Below are 27,664 nucleotides of genomic sequence, written 5' to 3' on the forward strand. Positions count from 1 at the left end.
CCTATCCCACCCCTCTAGGTGGACACAAAGCACTGAGCTGATCTCCCTGTGCTATGCGGCTGCTTCCCACTATCTATCTATTTTACATTTGGTAGTGTATATATGTCCATGCCACTCTCTCACTTCATCCCAGCTTACCCTTTCCCCTCCCCATGTCCTCAAGTCCATTCTCTACATCTGCGTCTTTACTCCTGTCTTGCCCCTAGGTTCTCCAGAATCTTCTTTTTTTTAGATTCCATATATGTGTGTAGCATACAGTATTTGTTTTTCTCTTTCTGACTTACTTCATTCTATGACAGTCTCTAGGTCCATCCACCTCACTACCAGTCTCTAGGTCCATCCACCTCACTACAGATAACTCAATTTCATTTCTTTTTATGGCTGAGTAATATTCCATTGTATATATGTGTCACATCTTCTTTATCCATTCATCTGTCAATGGACACTTAGGTTGCTTCCATATCCTGGCTATTGTAAATAGAGCTTCAATGAACATTGTGGTACATGACTCTTTGAATCATCAAAAAATCTACAAACAATAAATGCTGGAGAGGGTGTGGAGAAAAGGGAACCCTCTTGCACTGTTGGTGGGAATGTAAACTGATATAGCCACTATGGAGAACAGTATGGAGGTTCCATAAAAAACTAAAAATAGAACTACCATACGACCCAGCAGTCCCACTACTGGGCATATACCCAGAGATTTTTTTTTTTAATCTGACACCAAAAGCAAAAGCAACAAAAGCAAAAATAAACAAGTGGAACTACATAAAACGAAAAATCATTTGCACAGCAAAGGAAACCACCACACCAACAACGTGAAAAGGCAACCTACTGAGTGGGAGAAAATACTTTCATGTAATATATCTGATGAGGGGGTAATATCTGAAATATATAAAGAATTCATACTACTCAACAGCAAAAAAAAAGAAAATCCAATTTTTTAAATGGGCTGAAGATCTGAATAGACATTTTTCCAAAGAAGACATAAAGATGGCCATCAGGTACATGAAAAGATGCTCAGCATCACTAATCATCAGGGAAATTCAAATCAAAATCACAGTGAAATATTACCTCACACATGTCAGAATGGCTATTGTCAAAAAGACAACAAATAGCAGGTATTGGTGAGGACGTGGAAAAAAGGGACATGCACTGTTAGTAGGAATGTAAATTGGTGCAGTCACTATGGAAAGCAGTAAGGCGATTCCTCAAAAACATAAAAATAGAATTACCATATGACCTAGCAATTCCACCTCTCAGTATTTATCTGAAGAAAAGAAAAACACTAACTCAAAAAGATATCTGCACCCCCATGTTCATTACAGCATTATTTACCATAGCCAAGATATAGAAACCACCTAAGTGTCCATCAAATGGATGAAAGGATAAAGAAAATGTGGTATATATACACAATGGACTATTATGTAGCCATAAAAAGAATGAAATCTTGCCATTTCCAACAACATGGATGGATCATGAGGGTATTATGCTAAGTGAAGTAAGTCAGACAAAGACAAATAGTATATGATCTCACTTATATATGGAATCTAAACAGAAATAAAAACAAAAGAAACTAGCTCATAGATACAAAGAACTGATTGGTGGTTGCCAGAGGGGGAAAGAGACAAGAAGAAATAGGTGACGGGAGTCAAAATATATAAACCTTCAGTGATAAAATAAACATGTCCTGGGGATGTAATATACAGTCTGGTGACTATAGTTACTAATGCTGTATTCAATATTTGAAAGTTGCTAAGAGAGTAGATCTTAGAAGTTCTCATCACAAGAAAAAAAATTTTTTTAACTACATAAGGTGACTAATGTTAACTAGAATAATCATGGTGATCATTTCACATGTATACAAACAGCAAATCTTTACATCGTACACTTAAAACTAATATAATGTTAAATGTCAATTATACCTCAATTTTTTAAAAAAGAGGATAAAGACAAGAAACAGTTCAGAGGAAAAAAATTGCCAGGACTCGATCAATGAGACATGGGAAATAAGAGGAAATAATCAAAGGGGATCAGATTTCTAGCTTAGGTGACTTGGTGCATATAATTCAACTCAAAGTTATAGGAAACCCAAAAAGAAAAGTAACTTTCAGAAAGAGTAAACTACAACAGGCTTAGCACTGGAAATCTGTAGTTGGAAATTTAGGTTGGGGAGGAGGAGTCACAAAAGAACTGTATGCAGCTTTATTTGATTACTTTATTCATTTAACAAGAGTATTTGAGAATCCACTATGTTGCCAGGAACGTAGACCATAAAAATATAAAAATGAACAAGAAATGGTTGCTGCCCAGAAGATGAGAAACGTAATGTATCTGTAGGCAGAGGATAGAGACTGGCAGACCAAGTTCTCAGAGGATAATACTTACATTCTCAACCTTGGCCACAGATTAGAATCACCTGTGGGAACTTCTGAGCACCCCAATGCCCGGTCCATGCTCTGGGGTTGTGATCTAGGCATCAGTGGATGCTTAAACTCTCCAGGTGATGCCAATATGCAGCCAAGATTAAGAAAGCAGTAGCTCAAATCAGAAGAGAACACCTAGGACACTTCCTTTGAAATATTTGGCAGTATTTGGGGGAGGAGTGTGGAGAAGGATAAGAGGTAGAAATAAGAGAATTTTATTGAAGGAGCTCCCTCCATATAGCTTGATGATTCATAGTTTCTCTGCAGAGAAAAAGTATCAAAGGCTAAAAATAAGAGTATATGAGAATAAGGCAGGCATCTTAGGAGAGTGGCAAAATTTTGCAGTAGGCTCTGCAGAGTGTGTGAAAAAGAGTTAATTAGGAAGAAGCAGAAGCATTTTAGGTAGTTGTAAAGGTTCAGTGGAAGTTAGCAATCATGCATTGGTACAAGCATCCATCTACAAGTTTGTACAACTCTCCCTAATGATGCTTGGCAGTTTGAGAGTACGCACAGAGAAAACATTCAACCAGGAAGGTAGACTGATAGGTCAGAAGGATAAAGGGAACTGAGAGTGCTGGTGAAAGTTAAAAATAGGACATATAAAAACAAGGCATGGGATTGCAGGCCTTGATGATGATGAAAACACACTCAAATGAGTAAAGAAGTCAGAGATCAAAGGAGGGGGAATTTTGGTCAAAACTAAGTTTCCAAATCCAAGATTTAAAGATAGCAGAGTACAGGGTGAGTATGGCAATAGATACCTAATCACTCTTGCTACCTGTCTTTGCCCCTCTCCAACCCATTATCCACACTGCCCAAAACCTGATATTTCTAAGTTGAAAGTGTGATCATCTCTCCCCACCCTCATGCCTCAATCTGCCAGATGAACTCCATCAAAAGCCAGCTTAAGACAGGGAGATCAGCTCGGTGCTTTGTGACCACCTAGAGGGGTGGGATAGGGAGGGTGGGAGGGAGGGAGATGCAAGAGGGAAGAGATATGGGACATATGTATATGTATAACTGATTCACTTTGTTATAAAGCAGAAACTAACACACCATTGTAAAGTAATTATACTCCAATAAAGATGTTTAAAAAAAAAAAGCTCAAGAAGTCCTAATTATCACCTCCCCTATTCTGGTAACTTAATACCCACCTCCTCTACACTTTCTCACCCTTGCCCAATCTTAAACAAGCTTTTACAGGTACTGTTCGCACACTGCTTTACAAGTTTGTTTCCCCTACTAGATTCTGAGTTCCCTGAAAGCTGGAACCAAGTATTATCATCTTTTAATCCATATTTCAACAATCTTCCTGATAAATGCAGCAAGTAGAAGTATTGATTCTGGCATTTCTTGTTTGCTTATGCTTGTATCAACACTTTTAATTATGATTAATTTGGGGAAAACTCTTTAGGCTACCTGTCCATTACTGTGAAGTTTTATTCAGTTAAAGCTAGATAGATAATATAATCTGCAAAGACATGGAACCAGTCACAACGTATTATGTAACCATATGCTGAAGCACATAATCAAAGTAAAGTACTAATTTCAACTCTTCCAAGTTGTGGAATTCCAACTCTTCCCTTAGGATACTTCATTTACTGTTTGTTTGTGATGTGTGTCTATCTGATAAACACAAGGTGGGGAGACCAGTGTCAATCCGTATTTTTAAAAAATTAATGAAACAAATTTTTCTATTTATTAGATAAAAGTAAATGCAAGCCAAACTTCTAATATATCTTTATGTGCCCCAGTGCATCATCTTGCACACCCATGAAGTTTACATACCTCCACTTTCGATGTCATTGGTCTAAACATAAGGTAATGAACACTTTGTTAGCCACTACAAAAAAAAAACATTAAAATATATACTACCTAAAATGCCATTTTTATAAAAATTTTGTTTATTTTTTAAGCTAAAAACTTTGGGGATAATTTCAGATATTCAGCACTTTATATGAACTTTAAAAGACTGCTTTCCTAATACCTTGAACTATTGGAATAAGAAGTTAGTACGGCGGACAGAAAAAGAAAGCCTTAAAAGGTGATCTGGAACACTTACAGAAAGACCAAGCCTCCAAATTAAAATTCAGGTTACTAGGTACAGGCTGGAGGTGAACATTTAAGAGCACTCTGGACTCCCCTAGGCATTTTATCATACTTATGACTACTTATTCAACTTCTGTTTTACGGGATTAGTTATAAACTCCCATGAGAGCAAGCGCTGTCTGTCTTGTTGCCTGCTATATTCCCAGTCATAAGAACAATGCCATGTGGCACACAGATGTTCAAAAAATATTTACTAAATGAATGAATGAAAGAATGAAGTAGTATAACTGAAGTTTCAATTAAGAAACTAATCAAAGAAAACAACAACAATAAATAAGTACTAAACATTGAGCTTTAAGGAATACTTACAGTAAAGTCATCAGAAGTGCCAGCAAAATAGAGTGAGAAAGTCCAGGAGGTAGCAGGGAAACCAGGAAACAATAAGGCCCTGGAAAGAGGTGTGTTGTGGGAAGGAGCTGGGTAGAGTCACTGTGGAAGTGTGAGAAAAGGCTGTTTGATTTATCAGGAAGATAACTGGCAACCTCAGGAATGCTGTTTAGGTATAGTTACAGAAGTGGAAATCAACTGCATGAAACTAGGCAGGAAATTCTAAGATGGTAAGGAAATAGAGACAACACACTAGTCTTATGAATTTGTCAGTGAAACAAAAGAATCAGTATTATAGCTATAGAGGGCTCAACAGGAACAAGTGAAGATGTTTTTTCAAATCAGATGTACAAGTTTGAGGAAGAGGATCCAGAGTTTTTTCCTCTAATGGTGAAGGCGCTGTTGTGTTCCTTTTGTAGAAACAGACATAGATTATGACAAATATACTTGTGAAGACAGACATCTGGAGATAAAATGTTTTCCACATAAAAATCTAAAATGGACAGTAAAGAACAAATTACTGATTACATATTTCCTTTTCCATATTTCTGGAAAAATGAGAAGAAAGATGGAGTCGACTCTTTCTTTCGTAGTTACCTTAGAAAGAAATGGTTGCTTCTGTCACCACCACAAAGAACACAAATATTTATGTTATCTGCTGTTCCTTATAATACCCTTAGGAACTAATCTTTGTGCCTTTAACATAGCTCCTACTGCTGTGACCGCTGCTTCAGTACAACACTGAAGCATGAATGTGAGCTCATTTCATTGCCTGCCGGGCCTGCATTTTTCCAGTCCTATGGTAACACAAAGGCACAGAGACAGAAAAGACAGAGCTTTTTTTTTACTCTTGAAATACTAATGTCTCTCCCTCCGTTCTTGCACCTGTTTTAAATTAGTTCAAGCATAGGCTGTATCCTGAAGACTGCTTTAGAAGCCATTTGGAATTACCGGGTTTTGAACAGATTTCACATCATATTCTCATTAGTTATTAAAATTCGCCTCGCTGAATAGTTAAGGGTTATTCTATCTCACTCACCATCTTATACGTTCTCCACCCAGCACTTGGTGTCCTGGGCACCGTATTTCGCACCAAGTATGCACCTAGTGTTGATCTTGTAATCCAGCACATTAGGCAGTCACAAAATCCTTGTGGCAGCAAATAGAAACAAAACTGGAGCAGGGGGAAGGGGGTGTCTCTGAAGGTTGTCAAGTAACCGAACTGAGAGCTTCCTGAGGGCAGGGACAGTCTTGTTCAGCGCGGTATCTCCAGCACGATTCAATCCTGGTACACGACAGATACTCAATAATGCTGAATGAATGAACAGCAGGCTCGGTGGGGACATTAAATTCGACCCTATACTGCAAACGTTCGCCAAGTGCCATCCAGGCGTCAGGGACCAGCGGGGCGCGGGTGCTACAAGATGACAGGGAGCTAGCTGGTGGTTCTAATTTCACAGATACTGTAACTTTATGCTACAACTTCCACATTTTCACTTAAAACAAAAAGGGGGTATTTGGGTTGTCTCTGCTCTTGGTTCTCAGGGGCTTAATTGCAAACACGCAGCGCCTCAGCCGCCCAGCGGCGCGCACCTGACAACGAACACGACCCTCCCCGAGGCGGAACTGGCCAAGCTCCCGGCGCGCCCCGCGGCGATCCTGAAGGGGTCGCTGTTCCCGCGAGAACCTCTACAAAGGCTCCGCCCCGCGGCCCGCGCTCTTTTTCTCCGTTCGGGACCCGGACTTTCACGGCCGGGTTGCCCGGTAGTCCTCTGCAGGACCACCGCGGCCCCTGCCGACGTTAGTGGCAGCACTCCCGGCAGGACAGGCCCTGTGTCTCGGCCGCCGCCGCCGCCGCCTGGGCGCGCGGCCGGCTCCGAGGCGCTAGTTCTGTCCCCTCGCCCCACCCTCTCTCTCCCCCTTCACGGAAACGACAGCTGCGGCGGCGGGACTGGCGCCGCCTCCCTCCACCTACCACGTCTGACCCCGCCACTCGCCCGGCGCCCCAGCCCGGCCGCGGCGCCTCAGCCTCCCCGCTAGGTCAGCCGGCAGCTCCGCCCGGCTTCCTCCCAGGATGAACATCATGGACTTCAACGTGAAGAAGCTGGCGGCCGACGCGGGCACCTTCCTCAGTCGTGCAGTTCAGGTACCGCGGCGGGAAGAAGGAGTGGCGACTCCCGAAGGGGCCAGGGAGGGTTCGCCCGAGGCGGCCGCGCCCTCCGCACCGGGGTTCGCCGACCGCCCGGCGGGCCTGCTGCGGCCGGAGGCCCGGGTGATGGGCGCGGCCTGGTGCCCTTCTGGGCCCGGCGGCCGTTTTCCTCCCCGCTCCTGCCCAGCCGCCGCTCCCGGGGAAGCGAGGCGGAGTGGGGACGGGGCCCGGAGCTTCTTCCCTCCTCTGGAGGTCGCCTTGATTTTGGCTTCGGGCCGAGGCACAGCACCACCCGCCTTTCTGACCTCACGACGCCGGTGCTCGTGTGACCTCCCTCCCGGGGCTGGCGGAGGCCTTGCGAGTCCGCGGCGTAACAGAGACCGTTCTTGAACCACCCCCACCCTTTCATTTCGTCTTTCTCACTCTCCTCGCCGAGTCCAAGAAGGAAGTTTCCTTTCCTTGCCCCTCAACCCAGAGAGCTGCCAGCACAGTTCCCTGCAGTCCTCTCTCACCCCGTCCGGTCCCTGGGCTTGGCAGTCCGCGGGAGAAATGGAGATCCCCAGTTGGCGTCCAGACTTTGCCAGGGCCACTGAGTTAGGGGGTTTTCGAAATGGGAAGCACTGACAGTAGGGCAGTGCGAGAGAAAGGGAAGATTCATGTTGTGCTTATAGTCACAGGGATATTTTTCAAATACACTTTAAGGGGAAAAGTTGACCGTCTCGCGGTATTCAGAAATCAAGGAAGTGTCAGTGCTAGGGAACTTGGACAGTTTTCTACAGTCATCACCCACATTATGCCAACTCAGTTAAATCTACGAACAGATGTAAATTTCACCACAACATGGGTTGTAAACAGTCTGGTGTTTAAGTTGATGACATAGACATAGTAGCAACAACATTCTCTTTTGTAAAGAGAAAACAAAAATAGTTTTCTAATATAACATACCAAATTGATACTGAAATAAATCATTTGTATTGCATCACTGCTTTCCTTATCTCCTTTACCCCGGTTTTATTGGCATAGTTGATTGATCTTACATTGCACTATTTTTGGCAAAGAATCATAGAACTAGAGCAAGATAATGGCTGCCTATATCGTGAGCTTTGGTGTTATTTTGGTGCTGATTCCATGTGATTCTAGATGCTGAATGCAGATTTGACACTAAGTAGTGCCACTCTTTTAAATACAGCTAGAGGGAATTACCTGGTGGTCCAGTGGTTAAGACTCCTGGCTTGCACTGCAGGGGTTAGATCCCTGGTGGGGGAACTAAGATCCCGCATGCCACGCCGCGGGGCCATAAGTAAATAAATAAAAATAAATACATACATACATACAAACATCTAGATATGTTTTCAAGGTGCATAATCTGCACTGCTTAAATAGGACACATATATTACAAATTGATTTAAATAATTGATAGACTTGATTTAAAAAATCTTGAGACAGAGCTCTCAAGATGTACTTCCCAAATGAATTTCAATTATTGTTTCAAATTCTCTAGGAAGAAGTTTTAAAATTATAATCTGTTAGTTATCAAATAATTTTCAGTCTTAAATACTTAAGTGCCTACTCCATGTCTGTGTGTCACTACAATTTTGGACACTAGTGATACAAAGTGATACAAAAGTGAATAAAATCAACACAGTGCCCTCCTGAAGCTTACAATCTAACAGGATAAGACAAAATAGTAAATACATCAGGTGGTGATGGAGAAGACGGCCAAAGGGGATAGGTTAAGGGCAGGGGTGATGGTTGTTGCCATGTTGTATAGACATGATGGTAAGGGCAAGCCTTTCTAATAGGATCAAATTTGAAAAGACCTCAAGGAAGTGACGGTTCCCATTTTGTTTTTGGAGGGAAAGCATTTCAGGCAGAGGCAACAAGTGCAGAATCTGAGGTTACAGGGGTGCTAGGGAGACCAGTTAGGGAGCTGTGGCCATAGGACAGGCAAAAGATGTTATGACTTAAATAATGATAGCATAGCAGGGGAGGTTCAGAATCTAACCAGTATTCCATGTCATATTGGCTCTGGAGTATGAGAGAAAGATGAGTCAAGGATGACTGTGAGGTTTTGGCTTGAGCCATTTACTAAGAAGGGAAAAATTTCAGGATGAACAGGCTCTTTAATGTGACTTTTTATATTACATCTGTATCTGTTAGAGGTACATTTTGAAATATTTATGTATAAACTATATCATGTCTGAGAATTGCTTTAAAATATTTTAGAAGAAATAAAGATGGGTAGTTGAAACAACATTGGCAGAAGGTTGATACTTGCCGATGCTGGGTTATGGGTTCATGAGGTTTTATTATACTATTATACTTTTGTTTATGTTTGACATTTTCCACAATTTTTTAATAAGTTTGTTTTATTTTATTTTTGGCTGCATTGGGTCTTCGTTGCTGCGCCCGGGCTTTCTCTAGTTGCGGCAAGCAGGGGCTTCTCATTGCGGTGGCTTCTCTTGTTGCAGAGCATGGACTCTAGGCGTGCAGGCTTCAGTAGTTGTGGCACGCGGGCTCCGTAGTTGTGGCTCACAGGCAGTAGATGTGGCGCACAGGCTTAATTGCTCCGCAGCATGTGGGATCTTCCCAGACCAAGGCTTGAACTCATGTCCCCTGCATTGACAGGCAGATTCTTAACCACTGTGGCACCAGGGAAGTCCCCACAATTCTTTAAAATAAAATATGTAAGGAAAAAAAGGATGGTTCCAAAATGTAATGTGAAATTTGGAATGCTGTGTGGCAATTTTCAACAGAACACCACTTTCTCATTTCTGTATTTAGTCGATAATTGAGTTCCTACTCTAAATTGAGTTGACATCAGTATAGTGCCAAAGTGCCAAGTTTCATGCTAAGAATAGTGTAAGAGCTATGCCAGTTACTCATTATAAGCAATAAAAACAGTAGGAATGGAATTTAGCTTTGATATTTCTAAATAATTCTATTCAAATCAAATTATACCTTAAGGAATAGGCCACTCTGGTTAGACAGCTGCTATACATTTTTTCATTTTACTTAAAAATTAAACATGTTCCCTGTTTTAAAAAAAAGTAAAATCAAACTACTAAATCGTATAAATGTGTCCCATTACTCCACTCTCAGTTTATATACCTCGGTACTTTAAAAAGAATATTAAGGTAAAATGTATAAATGAATAGGAGTATTCATTCCCTCACAATCCATTTTGGTGTTTTTGTTGTCCGTGATGCCTTCAGTAGAACACAAAAGGATCAGGTAATATATCCTTGATAAATTGTTATCTTTATTAATGTCTTAAAAACCATTCAAATCCTACCTTTTCAGTCCAGATTCCTTAATTGAGAATTAAATACTCCCTTCCAGCCTTGTCTTTTCTCTTACTCATATATAAATACTTTATTCCTATCAAATTATTTTTTTAATTTCAAAAATATCTTGTACTTTTCTAACTCTAGATTTTTGTTCATACAGTTAAACTCATCTTGAATGCTCTCTGCTCCCTTTCTGTGGCCTTTCCTTACCTCAAGATATAATTTCAAGTCCATCTCAGACCACAGAATCTTGATGTGAATTCCTATGTCAATTCCTGTGTCATTTTTCAATTTTGTATGATCATGTGGCATTTTTCTTGTAATGAATTATTATGTAAGGTCTCTTAGAACTCTGAAATTCTGTCACTCTGTGGCTTTCGTATCATTAATAAGATTGTATGTCTAAAGGAATCAACTCTTTTAATAAATTTATTATTTATTTATTTATTTTTGGCTGTTTTGGGTCTTCGTCGCTGCGCGTGGGCTTCCTCTAGTTGCGGCGAGTGGGAGCTACTCTTCCTTGCAGTGTGCGGGCTTCTCACTGCGGTGGCTTCTCTTGTAGTGGAGCACGGGCTCTCGGCACGTGGGCGTCAGTAGTTGTGGCCTGTGGGCTCTAGAGCACAGGCTCAGAAGTTGTGGCGCACAGCTTAGTTGCTACAAGGCACGTGAGATCTTCACGGACCAGGGCTCGAACCCATGTCCCCTGCATTGGCAGGCGGATTCTCTACCACTGTGGCACCAGGGAAGTCCCCAACTCTCTTTCTTATTCCCCTCTCACAATATCCAATATGGTTTTCTGTTTGGTTTTTGTTTTAATTTTTGTGTCATTTTAGCCAAGAAAGTAGTATCCGTATGCAAAGTTTACTCTTTGAATCATTTAGCATGTTAAATAATTATTTTTTTAGTATTTTTCTAACATTATATCTGCTGACCTTGAAGTTGATTAACGCTAGTCTGAAACAGACTCGTTAATTGAACCTATATTTATTGAGTATCTCCTAGGTGCTTGGTATTGAAGGATACAAAAATGAATGAGAGCCAGTTGCTGCCCTCAAGGACTTCATAATCTACTCTCAATTTATCATAATTAAATATTCTTTGTAGTAAATAGCCATTTTGTGAATTACTGTTCTTCATTTGATAAATCTTTCAAGTGGGCGCATTTTTAATTCAGAATTGATATTGAAGCAAAACTTTGCTCACCATTGTTAAAATGATATATAGTCTCTAAAAAAATATTTTCAAATTAAATTACTGAGGGAAGGGGGTTCATTTTAATTTTCTAACATTTTCTTTGAACTGACTACTAAAGTTACACTATGCACTTCATGAACACCAGCTATTTTCTTGGGGGGAAGAGGTCTTTAAACTTTAGTTGCAGGTTTGGCCTTTATTTCCCATTTAATTTAACAAGCACAATAGTGTATCTAAGCTGGAGTTGTAAAGATGAATTATGATGCTGGCCTCCACCAGCTCCTGTCGGATCCTGTCTGGACGCAATTCCACTCTCAGGTCCTCCTGAAATTCCATTTCTTTTATAGAATTTAAATTGCAGTAACTTCACCATGTCTCTGAAATTCTAATAAATATATCTCATTCAAAGGCCATACATTTTCTCATTCTGTAAAAACTCTTCACCTTTAATGTTACCCAAAACTGTGTTCACACCCTTTGGTGCTGTTGGCATTAATTTAGTAAACAGCTAGATAGAACACGTTTTGTTAACCTGATATTAAAATAATTGTGTATGAGCTTAGAACAGTAGTTCGCAGTCTTAGCTACACTCAAAATTACCCAAGGAATCTTTACAGCCTGCACCTCAGTCCAGTTAAATTAAAATCCTTGGAATTGGATTCAGCATCAGTATTTTTGAAAGCTCCCCCAATTCCAAAGAGCAGCCAAAATTGAGAACCAGTTGAGGAGAATCTACTTTACAGTTTACTAATATATTCAGAGTTTGTGTTATACGTTTGCCCCCAAGAAGTTTAGAATACTTTTAAACTATTACTTTACCCAATCAAAGAATTGATGGTTAGAGTTTATATTAAATAGATGTCTTTGATCACACAGACTTTTTACTTGTAGTCCTTTATTCTCTCTAGTAAATCAGGGCATGGAATCCAGGCTTCTTATTTCATACTGTAGCCTGCATGTCTATCCTGTAGTAAAGGAAGGATTGCAGTGCCTGGCATAATGTGGCTGACTCAAAGACAATCTTTTTCTTAAAGCAATGTTTAGAGAAAATATATAAAGAGTGGATTAACCTTTCTTTTCTCAGGTCATTTTACTGGGTTACTAATGAAATATTATGAAAGAATAGTACATCAGATTACACTTTAGAGAACATTGGGTTTGGATTTCTATGACTTTTTTGCATTCTGACATTCATCGTAGCTTGTTTTCACAGAAGTTTTTAATTATTAAATGGTAGTGCTATACATGCATTAAAATACATGCTTAAGGGCTTACCTGGTGGCGCAGTGGTTGAGAGTCTGCCTGCCGATGCAGGGGACGCGGGTTCGTGCCCTGGTCTGGGAAGATCCCACATGCCGCGGAGCAGCTAGGCCCGTGAGCCGTGGCCGCTGAGCCTGCGCGTCTGGAGCCTGTGCTCCACAACCGGAGAGGCCACAACAGTGAGAGGCCCGCGTACCGCAAAAAGAAAAAAAAATATATATATATATATATGCTTAAAATCAAATGTAGTTTATAATGAACAACTATCAGCACTAATTGACTACAAAGTCAGTAATGATTTTGGACTTAAAGATGTTGAAAACTAAAATTTTTAGGGTAAAATTTAAAATTTTTGGCAATTAGGAAAGGGGTCTTTTTTTTTTAAAGAAAGAATAAGTCTTTTGTTCTTCTGACAAAGATATCATAATTTTATGTTTGTGTTTAAGCAATATTGTTAAGATCGTAAAATCCTTGAGGGCAAGAACCATGTCATATGCTAAATATATATCTCACATACAGTTGAAGAAAAGTATGTATTCTCCACAAATATCTTTGATTAATAATTCTCCTTAATTTAGTTGATATAACTCATCATTTCTGTAGTTTAGAGGAAAATTTATGTATTAAGTGTTGTACTAGTTCGTTAACCTAATATATCATACCTTGTGATTAACAATGGAAAAAATCTTTAAATCCCCATAGTGATAAAATCATGGGAAATATATCTTTTACAATTACACATTGAAATAATAAAATTTAAATTTATGATTTCAACTTAAATATATAACATTAGAAATGTTCTTATGTCCCCTCCCACCCTTTTATTGTTTATTTTAGATAGGATTGAAGTTATTATCTTTAATTTGATGATGATTGAATATCAGGTAGGAAGCAGAGGTGGGCTATAGGATACAGCTCATCAGAGTGCTATGAACAAAGAAAGAGGGACAGAGAAGCACAAGGTGTGTTTAGGTAATGGTGATAGAAAATATTAATTGCTTGAAATCAGCAAATATTTTACTGGAAGGATAACATAGTATATAATAAGACTATGATTCAAACAGATACAAGATTGAATCCCAGCACTGACATCTTAGGGCAAAATTTTAAACCATCCTGAGCCTCAATTTCTTCATCACTAAATTTATGATTCTTACCTGTGTAACAAGATGTTTCTGAGTACATGATACAAAATGCACAGCAATTGTTTTTTACTCTCAGAAAATGCAAGTAAACATCAGAATTTATTACTGGTACTTAAATAAATTGCTCATGTGGTTCTTCCTACAGAATTATTTTCTGAACAGGCTTTCTATAATCAAACTATCTCACTCATACTTAAGGGTTCCATAAATTCACTCAGTTAATCATTCAGTCACTGGATCAAGAAACAATAGGACCATCTGTGTTGGTCCTCTCTCCATCATCTTTTTATCTTTGTATCCTTATTGTCAAATTACTTGTTTGTTGTCTGTCTTCTCCATTAATATGTAAGCTTCCTTAGAGCAGAAACCTTGTCTGTTTTTTGGCTTCTGAAATCCGTATGCTTAGAATAATGCCTAGCACATATGTAGGTGCTTAATAAATATTTGTTGAAGGAATGAATGGAATGAACAAACAAAATAGATATACTTGCTTACTAAGGAGCTAAGTGGAGAATTTTTCTCTACTGGTAGATCATCCTTTATAGATGATGTTCACTTGGGTGAACTACTCGCATTATCTGGGAAATAATCTATTTAACCAAGGGAGGTTAGACTTGGAACCTCTAAAATTCTAATGTATACCTTTGGCAGGTCTACAGCTTAGAATCTTCAGGGATCTGTAAAGAGTATCAGCATTCTCTCAAGAATTAGATTGCATAGTTATCCAGCTGACCTTGGGGTCAGAGTTTTGATCTTTTTCCCAATGCCTCTCCTGTCCTTGGTTACAGTACACTGCAAGTTTACAGGCTTAGGCAATAGCTTTGGAACTATTATTCTCAGTTCCACCCATTGGGTCAGGGTTTGGCTACAGGCCAGTCTTTAAAAGACCTAAAGCTTTACAAAAGCTATTGAAGCTATTTCTAGGCCTTGAATAAAACCTTTAGTGGGGGTGTACCAGAAGTCTAAGAAAAACATTCTGAAAGCTATAAGTGCTAACTGATAATCAATTGAAAGTATTAGACCAAGAAGGATGCTGAAAGAAACAGATAATAAAGTTCAGAAAAATGGAGCTGCAGAAGATATTTTAAAGGTGAACATTCTATTTTGTTATCCAGAAATAAGTCATGACTAATGAGTATAGAATTAGTGCTAGTGATATACCTGTGTTATGATGGGAAACCACATATTCTAGAGGAAAATTATGCATGATAAACAGCCTGAGTCATTGCTTCTAGTATTTAATTAAAAGTGTCCAGAAGTCTATAAAATCTACACAGAAATACTTTTACCTCTTTGTTATTGTATGGGCAATGCTGCCTTTCCTCAAAAACCACTAAGGATGATAAAAACTGATATGTTGTGAGTATATTTAACTACATTTATGATCTTTAAAAGATGCTTCAGTAGTATGAATAGGATATGTTCCAAAAGTTAGTCCATAAATCAGTTGCTGGAACATATTTTGAAGAAACAACTTAAATGATGGTTTCCCAGAACATCCCATAAAAGCCTATCTCACTAGGTGTGATTAAAGTGCCAATGATACAAAGCCACATTAAACATAAATAGCCCTTTTTAAATTCAAAATAATAATTATCAGGCACTGAACAAAGTGATTTACATACATACCCTTACTTAATTCTTAAAACACCGTAATATATGTATTGTCTCTCTTTTGCAATGGAAGATACCTAAGGAAAAAAATATTCAAAAGCTTGCTCAGGTCACACAGTTAGCAGTGCAGTCAGGATTTGAATTCAGATCCAGCTGGCTCAAAACTTTTACTCCTTACCACTATGTTATCCTACCTTTATAATGTAAGAAATATTTATATACTTTATATATAGGACAGTATGCTAGATTTTCTATAGCATTCACACCATACATTTCAGCAGAACTAAGGATATGTGTTAACTATGGAATAGGATTATCCTAAGTGCCACAAAAGAGGTATGGATAAATTACCAGAGGGGCAAAAAGGAGCATTCATATACAACAGTTTACAGACAATTATTTGTATGCCCGGGATTGTTTGGATTTGAGTTTTCTTTTTAATACAGATTCCTAAAATGTGTTGGGGGTATATTTAACTTTTTTTTTTTAACTGTATAATCAATAACAGTTCACAGAAGAAAAGCTTGGCCAGGCAGAGAAGACAGAATTGGATGCTCACTTAGAGAACCTCCTTAGCAAAGCTGAATGTACCAAAATATGGACAGAAAAAATAATGAAACAAACTGAAGTGTTATTGCAGCCAAATCCAAGTAAGAAATTTTTTACCTTTTGTCTCCATTATTGACTAATTTTATTAAAAAGTACTGTTAATAGGTTTTTTTTAATGTTTTTTAAAAAAAGTTTTAATGGCTCTTGGAAAACATTTTTTGGTTATGGCTTTGGGGTCTATAATTATTTTGTGTGTGTGCTTTTGGTGAAGAAGAGGGTGATAAACATGTCATTGTATACCCTCTAACAAACTGACAAGTAACATTTTTCAGGCCTCTGTAGAATCCTCTTGAAAACTCAATTTCAGGCAGTGAGTTTGAATTTTAAGAGTTATGAAGGCCTGTGTAGATAAATTAATCTTCCTTTCTCATCCAGGGGAGAATTGTCCCTAGTAATTAAGGGCAAATTATATAGAAACTTAAGTAGTTACCAACTATTTATGTTTATGTTAAGTTTTACATTTTTACATAAATTATTCCGTTTGATTTTCAGACAACACCATAAAGCTTTTCAGATCACCTAAGTCAATAATGTGGCAAATAAGGTGCATAATAATTGTTTTAATTGAAACTCACCAGTTAGCATTTTGTTCAGTGTAGCATAGCTAATTAGAAGTGGAACTTGAACTAGAACCAGGTGTGTTGACACCCTGAGTTTTACAGATCAAAACTGAAGGACGAAAACAGCAATAACAATGCCTGCTTTCCTTCCCCTTTTCCCCAGTGTTATTGTGACCATGTTGTGAAATGCCATAAACTTACTTTGTTACTAATTTAAAGTTCCAAGCTTTAAACTTTGTTGCTATTACGTAAACCTCAAGCACTATACAAAATATTAGTAATACTGTGCTATTTTAGTTAAATTGTGGTGACTTTTTAAAATAGTCCTCTTACACTTTGAGTGAGGCCTGTTGTTTTTGGACACTATGTGTTATTTCTTATTCATTTAAGGCTACTTAAATAATATACCATGGTATCTTAATAAAAAAGAAAGAAAGAGAAAAGAAAGTAGTAGACATTTTTCCTCTTGTTTCTTGCTCTATCCATAGTTCCTTAAATAATATAGTCTGTTCTACAACAAGTTTTTGTGATTGGCAAATAAGCTCACACTCAACTGGTAAACGGGAATAATGTCGGTAGAAGGGAGTTACAATGGCTCATATACAGTTTTACATTAGTGTTTTAAGTCTAAAGTAATAACAGAATTTTTTGTGTGTTTTATTTATGCTCTCATTATAAAGTTACACAGATTTTGAGTAGTCAGACCCAACCTTCTTTTTCCTGTAAGCCATGTTACTTTTAGTGCATGATTTTTCAGATCCTAGGATTTTTCAGAAATATACATTGTATTATAGCAGAATTGCCTGCCTTTTTTGTTAAGATTTTATGATGACCTTTTAATGCCCTATTGAAATGAAACATTTATTTAAAATATACCAATTTTTTTTAACTGAATGAAATCAACATGGGATTCAACTTTAAACTTTTGACCAAATAGATAGATGGCAAAGATAAGAATCACTCTCACGGTCAGAAAATGAAGTTCTGCAATTAAGTTAATATCTTCTCAGTGGCTATGTTTTGAACTGACTCATTTTGATTTTAACTAATTGAAAGGTTTTTAAATTCCTGCTTAAAAACTCTTCTGATGCTGCACCAGAGTCTATCACAAAAGCGAGTATTGTTCCAACAGCCTGTTTTATGTATGAAAATTAGCACTTTTGCCAACTCCTGAAGTGTTTCTATTACTGGTTCAGCTTATTTTTGAAATTTTCAGTGTACTGTGTGACACTTTCACTTGTGGAGGAGTTATGTGAGGTGCTTAGAAGGAACCTATTTAACTGAGATTCTTTCTGGATTGTAATTTTATGTTTAATCATTGTTTCTGAAAAGTCTGGAACTTTGACTTTTTTCTTATTTGTCTCTGAAATATCTCACTGTTGGGCAGCAGTGTAAATGTGAATTTCTTAAATATTATGATAACCAAGTGTTTATTCAGATCTTACAGATGTTTTTTCCTTTTTATTTATGCTAATTCCTATTATTGCTTTTAACCTTTTGTATTTTAAACTTATTTTTAATGATAAAATCTTTTGAGTGCTCAGATATTTATATACTTTAAACATAATTAAATAAAATTAAGCCAAGGAATCATATTGCTGATCTCTGTAGACTATTCCAAATCCTATTGTTCCATTCCTTAAACTCCCAATATTTAGCCTCTAAGAGGGAGATTGAGCATATGAGCAAACTAAAGCAAAATAATAGTGGCAGAAGTATGTGATTCTTTGATTTTTCTAGGTACCTTATATCCATATTTTTATAGCTGGAAATCCCTGATTTTAAAATTGTGTACATATATTCAAAGTTAAAAGTTAGACAGTATATGAATGGGGCAAAGGCAACTTCACTAGATATTAAAGGAATACCAACCCTTTCTGGAACTTAAAATCCTATAAAATACTCATAATAGTTTTACTTTATTTTAAATATTTTTGTGACAAAATATTTTATCAGATTTTTAAAAATAAGTTTCTTAGAGTTATGTAATACTCTTAACATGCAAATGAAAAATTATATATTAAGATATATACTTGAAAGCATAGTAATTTCATGTTTATTTTACAAGGTAATAAATGTCTAGTAGGAGAACAAAACAATCTTTCAAATAGCTTAGCTTTTTGAAATCATTGGTAATTTTAAACCTTTTTCCTAGATGCCAGGATAGAAGAATTTGTTTATGAGAAACTGGATAGAAAAGCTCCAAGTCGTATAAACAACCCAGAACTTTTGGGACAATATATGATTGATGCAGGGACTGAGTTTGGCCCTGGAACAGCTTATGGTAAGTGAAAGGCAAAAGGTCTGCTAAGAGATATCTTTACTCTTAGATTTTTACTACTTAGAGACATCATTAACATTTACCTAATATTAGTAGAATCAATTTTAACTTCAATTTTTTTGTCTTAAAATTTTGGATGCAGTGACAAATGTAGGTGACCACTAAATATATACAGTGTAACTTAGTATTTAATATATTTAAGCATATATTCTGAGAATTCACATCTTTTTATGTCTAAATAGGTTATTCCCATTGAATCTTGCAGCACCTCTGTTGTACTTTTTGTGATATATTGCAGTCTCTGTTTATATATGTCTCCTCTAGTTGATTTTTCTTTTTTAAGCTTTCTTGAGGATTTATTTCTATAATAAAGTACCTGGCACATACTAAGTATTTGAACTAGTGCTTTCGTTACCCAAGTAATATCAGTACCACAAAAATGTTAACAGTGGTTATCTCTCGATGTTTGGATGACATTTTATTTCTATTTTCCTCATATACTTTAAATTTTCTATTACGTTTCACAGTTACGCCAGCTTTTTTTAGTTGCTGTAGTGGCTTTTTTAATGTATAACTCTGAAGCTCAGTTATATATCATTACCCCTCAAATCTAATTTTCTCAACATAAGACCATTTCAGATTTCTATAGCTTTTTTCCTGTTTTTTATGGCTAATCTTTTTATTAAGACTTCTGCAAGAAATTTATCCTTATTTGGATATGAAATGATAGGTAAATTAAGTGATTTTCTACGTATATAGTCCTGATTTATGAAATAGCATATAAATTCTGGGACTAAATTAACTTAGTTTTAGTAGTATTTATGTCAGATGGAAATAACCTAAGTACTGTGTAATGAATGCTATTAATCCATTAACTGGCTTATAGCTATACAACTTTGAAACTATTACATTGTGTTCTTCAAAATATAATTCTTTCAGAAGTCTGAAAATGCTTAAAATTTCTATACTTTGACTTCTAAATTTTAACTATAAATTTTACAAAAACTTTATATATCGATCAGATTTGTTATTGCCTTCTTGTGCCAGACTCAGTTAGATGTTGGGGTCATAAAGGTACGTGAAAACCCAGCCCTTTCCTTCACCAAGCTGAAGACCTAGTGGAGCATGAACATTCAGAAAGCTTCTAAATTTTTTCCTTTTTAACCTGCTTAATCTGTTTGCACTTCTAATAATTCCATTGAATATACCCTGATTATTTGAATTGGGCTTTGTGAATCTATTTATTAATAATTGATAATAGTATTAGTAATAGATGGTTAGTATTAGTAATAAATTAGTATTCGTAATTGAATATTTCAGGAATTGGGCTAAACACTGTACAATATATGTATTGGTAAATCCTCACTTATATCCTACTTGTAAATTCTATTATCTCTGTGTAAAGACAGGGAAACTGAGTCTTAGGTTACATAGTTCATCCACAGCTAGTAATTCAAATGTAGATCTGTATCCAGAAATTGAGCTCTTAACTACATTATATTATTACCTTCCTTATCAATCAGATCTAATTTTATCTGAGCATGAAAGAATTAAGATCCACAGAACTAAAGCTTATTAGAGAGAGAACTGGAAGTAGAACCAATCTTGTGGTTCTCTTTCTTTTTCTCTATTTTCTACTGAATTTGTCCTATTTAAATATTAGGGTATATGTGCTGCAAAACATAGGTTGTTTTTTTTTTAACTTAAGATACAAGTATATACTCTTATTTATAGACACGAGGTAAGTGCATAAATACAGAAACAAAAGAATTTTGACTTTATCTACTTATTAAAATATTTTAAGAATTATACTTTTATAAATATATCTACACTATTTGAGCTGTGACCATAAGTATGTTTTAGTGTATCTGTCCTCTTTTGTCCCATTGGTAGAGTTGGTACAATTAACTATGATATGATAAGGAGTTCACCTTTGTCATTTTCATTTTGATATTTATAATCTTAAATTTACTTTCAAAATAAAACTACCTTAACTACAGTTAATTTTATTTGATTTTTACTTAAGTAAACAAGTAACAACTGACTTTAAGGCAGATCAAATTGCTGATTTATCTTAACATGATTTTCTGACATTACCAGACAATGGTTAAAAAAAAAAAAAAAAAAAAAAACCAAACTTTTTTCCTTTGCAGGTAATGCCCTTATTAAATGTGGAGAAACACAAAAACGAATTGGAACAGCAGACAGAGAGCTGATTCAAACATCAGCCTTAAATTTTCTCACTCCTTTAAGAAACTTTATAGAAGGAGATTACAAAACAATTGCTGTGAGTTGGAAAATGTTCATTTTTTTAGTAAAATAATTTAGGTATATACTTAGTTTTTAATGAATAATTTGCCCTCTTAATGACTTTGTAGATGTAGCAGATTAGAAAAATTAAATAATCTAGTTAGATGCATATTCCAGCAGAACACAAAACTAATCGAAATAAAGGACTCTTAATGATACGGACTCCACTTTGTGTCCCTGTAGTGTTACTGAGGTGTCTTTACATCCATTCTTGTTCGTTACCAGCACTAAAATCTATAGAGAAGTTCCTGGAATGATTATTAAAATACGGCACAATTTATCACCACAGTATAGCCATATAGCTGTTCATTTAAACTGGGAGCCAGAATCCCAATTACTGGAAGCTATATTTCTGGCTATTAGCCTTTCTGTCTTTTTGTATCCCTAGAAGTCTATTATCTTCTTTTCACACAGCTGTGTTTTATTGCTGAAATAAAGAAAAAAATATCACTTTCCCAAACCTAATCTGTTAATCTATTTTTTTTTGGTTTAATTTGTTTTTTAAGTGATGGAGAGTAGAGTTCTAGGTGAATATCCTTTTCCTAAGATTCTTGCAAGACTGCTCTTTATTGTAAATACTACTTCAAACTTAATTTGAAGATTTCTTATTACAAAATATTATTGAAACTCAATATGTTTACAATGAATTTGTGAATAAAAAGTGTTTGGCCTGAGACAAAGGAAAAACCACAAAGATGAAATACAATTGAAAAGATATTAGATTGTCAATAGGATGATATTTGATATATGAATTCTAAGAACTAATAAAGCAAACAGTGAATTCTTATAAACTTACCTGTTATAAAGAAGCTTGATGTTCCCATGAGGAATTCTAAGATATCATACTAATTCTAAGATATCATACTAATGTTTGTTCATTATTCATTCTATAAATTTGAAATTCTGTTTTCGTAGTAATAGAGTTGCTTTTGTTGCTGTGGCACAGAGTTTCAAGGAGCTTTACCCTGGGCCCTCTACCTTCTTCACCATAGGCGCTTCCTAGATTATCTGTTGAATAATTCTTTGTTGTGGGAGCTATACTGAATTATAAGATGTGTAGCAGCATCCCTCGCTTCTACCCAGTAGATGCTAGTAACATCCCTCCCCCAATTGTGACAACCAAGAAGATATTGCCAAATGTTCCCTGGAGGGGCAAAATCACAGAATATTAAAACTAATATTCTTGTATATCTGCCATCACCTGCCATCTTTCCCAGATACCTAGAATGTCTCTATCATTTTAAAATTGGAAATAGTGAGAAAATGGAGTCAGATACCTGAATCGTCACTTTATAGCCAATTTTGTAATCATAGATCTTTATCAGATGATTCATATATTTAATGGAGAATAATACCTTAAATGTGTATGCTCTTACTGGATTTTTGGCATCATTAGGCTTTTTTTTTCTTTCCTATATTTATAGAAAGAAAGGAAACTATTACAAAATAAGAGACTGGATTTGGATGCTGCAAAAACCAGACTAAAAAAGGCAAAAGCTGCAGAAACTAGAGCATCAGTAAGTAGTGTTTTTTTTAATAGAAGAGTATTTGAGGTTAATAACTTTAAGACTTGTAAAAGATTTCACTCATATAACATGCAAGCTGTAATCTATCATTAAGACTAGAATACGACTTTAGGGTATTGTTTTTGTGTTTTTAAACAAACTTTTCAGAAACTTAATACATTCAAATCAGTGAAAAGTAGTCATATCAAGAGGCAATATTCTTATTTTAGTGATACACTTGTTGCTAAAAGACAAAAATTATAAGATCTCCTAAAGCTGTGTCATATTTTTTGAATAACCTCAGCAGTGATGGAAAATAAGTCTTCTGGAAATAGATTTATTATATTTGAAATAGAAAAACAGATAGTAATTAAGATAAGAATGAATCAAGTTTGAGAATGCTTATGTGTAGCTTAAAAATTAGATGTGACTCCCTTTCCACATGGGACTCAAACTTACCGAAGGAGTTGTCACCAAGAATAGTTTCAAAACTATTCAGATAGCGGCAACATGGAGTCCCAGGTGGCTATTTTGAAGGGGGAGGAAACCTGTTTGGATAAATAAGTTCTGGTATATTTTTTATAAAAATCAATCTCAGAGTAGTCTTTTAAGACTAAGTGGGTATATATTAAATATAGTAGTTCAGTGATTTTATATATATGTATATGTGAGGATATATATATAACTTTAATAACTTTAAAGATTTTATTTATAAGCTTCTGATTTAATGTAATATTTATATAGTTTATATCTCTTTTCCAAAGTTTGAAGAGATTAATCAGGCTTGAATTGGAGCACCTTTAAGATAGTACAATATAAACAAGTATGAATTTATTAGATGAAGCTAACAAGTTCATTCTTGAGCTAAGGGATATGTTTTGTTAAGAGATGTGACATTCCCACTGCCTTCTGTTCGCAAGTCACTACCACTACTATCGTCAAGAATCATTGCCTTAGGAGCATATTACCACGGTGCTGGTAGAAGTCTATTGTGGCTCTCTTGTTTTGGGAAAGAAAAGGTTGAGACTTGGTTTAGAGTGAAATTTAAAACTGGTAACTTGGTGTTGGACAGTGTTGTCTTATGAGATTACCCAACACCTTGTATGAGCAGAATAAATTATTTTCTTCTAGACAGTTCTCCTTTTGGAGATTCTGTATTAGCAACTGCTGGAGAAGAGCTATCTTTGACAAGACATTAATTTCAAAATCACTGGCTAGTTCACCTCAGATTTATGATGACATCATCATAAAGAACAGCTTAACTTCCCTAAACAAGCTTTTTGCAGAATTAGAACTTTACAGATGAATACCATAGATGGCAAGAGACTCTAAATTAGGATATTAATTTCTAAGTTGCTAGCAATAAACTTATATAGCAAAATATGAATTGGTTTTTAAGATACAAATTTCATAATCAGAAAAAATGTTAAATAAGGATCATTTGGAAATAAGTGTTAGAACAGAAAATCTTTATTTGAAATGTCTATATGTGCCCAGTGATTATGGAATAAGAATACAAAACTTTCTTTAACAAACACTGTTACAGACTAATGATAGTCTACATTTTACTTGGAAAAGTGCCAGAGAGTTCATAGATTTAACAGTATACCAGGTCCTATGTATTCTAAATTATTTTACCACTGCTATTAAAATGTGTAGGAACCAAATACAATAGTAGACAAATTTTGAGAGATAATTCCTTTTGATATATCCAGGAAAGATGTTGACAGATTTTCTGTGCTGTGTATTATTGAGAACAAAATTTTTTCCTTGAGAATTTACATTTAAAAATAAAAGTTTATACAAATGAATTTTTCAACAATTATGTTTGTACACAGCTTTTCTAGAATTTATATATTGCATTAAACAAAATTTAACTGTAGCCAAATATTAAAAATATTAGTCTAGACAAAAATTCACATTTCCTGATTTTAGTTGTGTTCTTTCCCTCTAGATAACCAACTTGTTTTTCTTCAAACTTTATAGCAGTAAGTCTGAAATACTTTGGAAAGGAAAAGCCCTCAAGCCTTGAGGCATGCCTATATTTTGTGATTTTTTTTTTCTCTGTATTTCTCTTCCGTTTACTTGAAGAATACAGAAAAATTGAAACCACTAGGAGTTTGTTTTTCCTTTTTTTTCCTTCTTTGACACATTTCCTGCTCCTAGTTGGTGGCTGAGGAGGTTACTCTAATCTCAGACTTTCTTTGATTTTACTTCTTTGTAAATTTCCTCAGATTGTTTTGTGACTAGTTGTTCCTCTGTAAGTAAGATTTGGGACCTGTGCATGTCAGCACTTTTTTAAAAATTTGTTTACTAGTTTCTTGTGACCTGTTTTTAAATTCTAGATTTACTGAATGCTAATTTTGTACAAGGTGCTTTGCTGAGAAGGAGTTCATATATAAATAGTGCAAAATGTCTGCTGCCCTCAGTTTACAATCTGCTATAGTAGATTGAATTTTTTGGTGATTTTGCCATACCAGTAAAATATTTCTGCCTATATTCAATATTGCTACTTTACTAATCTGTTTTATTAGTTAATGTGTTGAAGAATGGTAAAGCAACATCAAAGACATTTCTCAAAAATATACCAATTGAGCAGAAAAGAGAAAAACCTCCCTGAATATTTTACAATGAATAAAGTACAGCTTTGAAAATAGTATAAAACTTATATCAGAGAAGCAAAAACAAATATAACTTATGCATTTAAGTTATAAAGCACTGACATTTGTTAACCTAACTTAGTCTATATAAACTTTTTAAAAAATCATTTTAGAGTGTTGTTAATGGGAAGAAAAAAATCATCTGGTTTCAAAGCTCTCTGATATTGAGAGGTTTAGACGTCTGTTACTTTTGAGTATCCAAACATGATGGAAAATACATTTTCAAGTAACATAACAAGTATGTCCCTCTGCCCACTTAAGCATTTCCACAGCATTCTATGTCTTTAATCTGCAAACTGAGTGAATTTATAGCACCATCATATAACCTTAACTTAAATGTACATATATTAGAATTTAAAGTTTATTAAAAATACAAGGATTGACATGCCTTTCATATATCTCTTCAGGGTATGCTAAGACCTGTGAGACTGATTGAAAGAGAACATGGTTGAAGGCATCATACATTAATAAAATAGAAATGATCTTTGAATAGGGAAATTGTGGGTAGGCAGAATGGCTTTCATAGGTGAAAATTTAATAAAAATTTAGGAAATTGTGGCAGTTTTTAAAGTGATGCATTTTCCCTAAATAATTCTAATTTAAAATCAAGCATCAACCATGTTTTTTATCTTTGAAAATTGAATCTTTTGAAAAAATTGAACAGGTACCATTATATGAAATTCTGTAGTTGGGTTTTTTTTTTTAAGTAGAAGACCATTTTATCGTTTCTTAATACTTGTTTGTGTGTTCTTTTGTGTGCAGAAGTAACTTGTTTTACTGTGTTCATTGGTATAATGTGTTCTTTGTCTCTTACCTATGCACTTAAGCAACTAAACTCAGCACGCCTTGAAGGAGATAACATTATGGTAAATTTCTCTTACATGCTCAACTTCCTGCATGTAAAATGGCTGAAGGTTTGTTGGCCTACCGTGTTTTCTACATCTTGAATAAAGTGCCTTCTCTTGCTATTATCTACATATAAAGTCTAAAATAGTTGAAGCCATGCATTCATTAGTCTAACAAAAAATACAGAGAATACTAGCTGAAGAAATATTGGAACTTGAAGAAAAGAAATTGTGTTCTAATTGCCAAATTCGGCTGTGCCAAATTAGAGTCTGAATATATACACAAATACATAAATATTTACATGTATTTATACTACACATAAATATATAGTGCCTTTTATACATAATAAAAGATGTTAATTTAGCTGGCACTTCATATTTTCACTGTTGGCAAAAAAAATTAACAAAATTTACTTAAAGAAATGTATAAGATGTACAGATTTACTTTGCTTCACAGTACCTTCAGTGTTTACCTTAATTTTCACCCAAATTCAGCATAGAATTAATTTCTTCTGTGATTCCAGGCCAAGACAAACCCAGTAGTTTAGGTATTTCTGTAGTGTGGAAGCTGTCCAGTGTTAATTCATTTAGGAGAGTTGCAGAATAGTGATAGCTTTGAATTGGGAATGAGAATTATTCTGTAATATCTTTTGTATATTATTGAGCTTGATTTGAGGAAATTTTTGAGATGTTAAGTGTTTTTAATTTTTTAACAAGATAGAAATCTGAGCATAGTCCCAAAATTCATAAATGTTAGCCAATAAAGATTTATAGATACAGTGTTTGGTATAATTCTCCTGGGTGTATTACTGCCATAGAAGTAGCATAGACTCTGCTATATAAGTAATAAATAATTGACAGTTTTTATTTGTTAAATCAATTGACTACTTTTATTTCATTAGCACTGAACTCAAAGGAGGGGAAAAAATCATGTAATAAAAAAGATTATTGTACAGAATATGTAAAATGCATTTGTTTTTTTAAACTACTATAATTATTGAAGCCCTGGCTAAATTAGAGCTTTCCTTAGATAGCAAGAGAATGCATTCATTTATTTCCATTGTCCTATCTGTATGTAGGTAAATGAGAATTGTGAAACTGTTTCAGTCATTGGTAATTTAGCATATAAATCATATATATTTTTTAATCTTAGGTAAAAATACCCTAAACAGTTAGCAAGACTTTGTTTCATTTATTAGGCATTTGTTTTACTAGTTAGGTCATCTACTTATAGTACGATGTATTTAACTCTGGTAATTTTAAGTTCATTATATCTCAAGTTCATTGTGCCCCGCACCATGGCTAAATCAACATTTAGTGTCCATTTATCCTTGCTTTATTATAACTTACTAAAATTGCAGAATTTTGGACCTAAATGAG

At 35.5% G+C, this 27,664-nt stretch overlaps 2 protein-coding genes across 5 annotated transcripts in view; both read left to right on the forward strand.

The window, feature by feature from the left end:
* The window catches only part of LOC136131272 (calcium-activated chloride channel regulator 1-like), an 81,094-nt gene extending 74,192 nt beyond the window's left edge, over positions 1 to 6,902 (forward strand). The window contains 2 exon segments of the mRNA XM_065888118.1: positions 6,194 to 6,327; positions 6,408 to 6,902. Coding sequence (XP_065744190.1) covers positions 6,194 to 6,327; positions 6,408 to 6,902 — 629 coding nt within the window.
* SH3GLB1 (SH3 domain containing GRB2 like, endophilin B1) overlaps positions 6,783 to 27,664 on the forward strand; it is a 34,167-nt gene continuing 13,285 nt past the window's right edge. For 2 of the 4 annotated variants that reach the window (XM_065875504.1, XM_065875513.1), the window contains exons 1-6: positions 6,937 to 7,008; positions 16,023 to 16,164; positions 18,839 to 18,967; positions 21,118 to 21,251; positions 22,699 to 22,791; positions 26,267 to 26,305. In XM_065875504.1, coding sequence (XP_065731576.1) covers positions 6,937 to 7,008; positions 16,023 to 16,164; positions 18,839 to 18,967; positions 21,118 to 21,251; positions 22,699 to 22,791; positions 26,267 to 26,305 — 609 coding nt within the window. Of the gene's footprint in view, positions 7,009 to 16,022; positions 16,165 to 18,838; positions 18,968 to 21,117; positions 21,252 to 22,698; positions 22,792 to 26,266; positions 26,354 to 27,664 lie in introns of all 4 variants that reach the window. The other 2 variants (XM_065875496.1, XM_065875518.1) reach the window with 2 other exon arrangements.

This window comes from Phocoena phocoena, chromosome 1 (genome assembly GCF_963924675.1).
Source record: "Phocoena phocoena chromosome 1, mPhoPho1.1, whole genome shotgun sequence".
Taxonomy (NCBI): domain Eukaryota; kingdom Metazoa; phylum Chordata; class Mammalia; order Artiodactyla; family Phocoenidae; genus Phocoena; species Phocoena phocoena.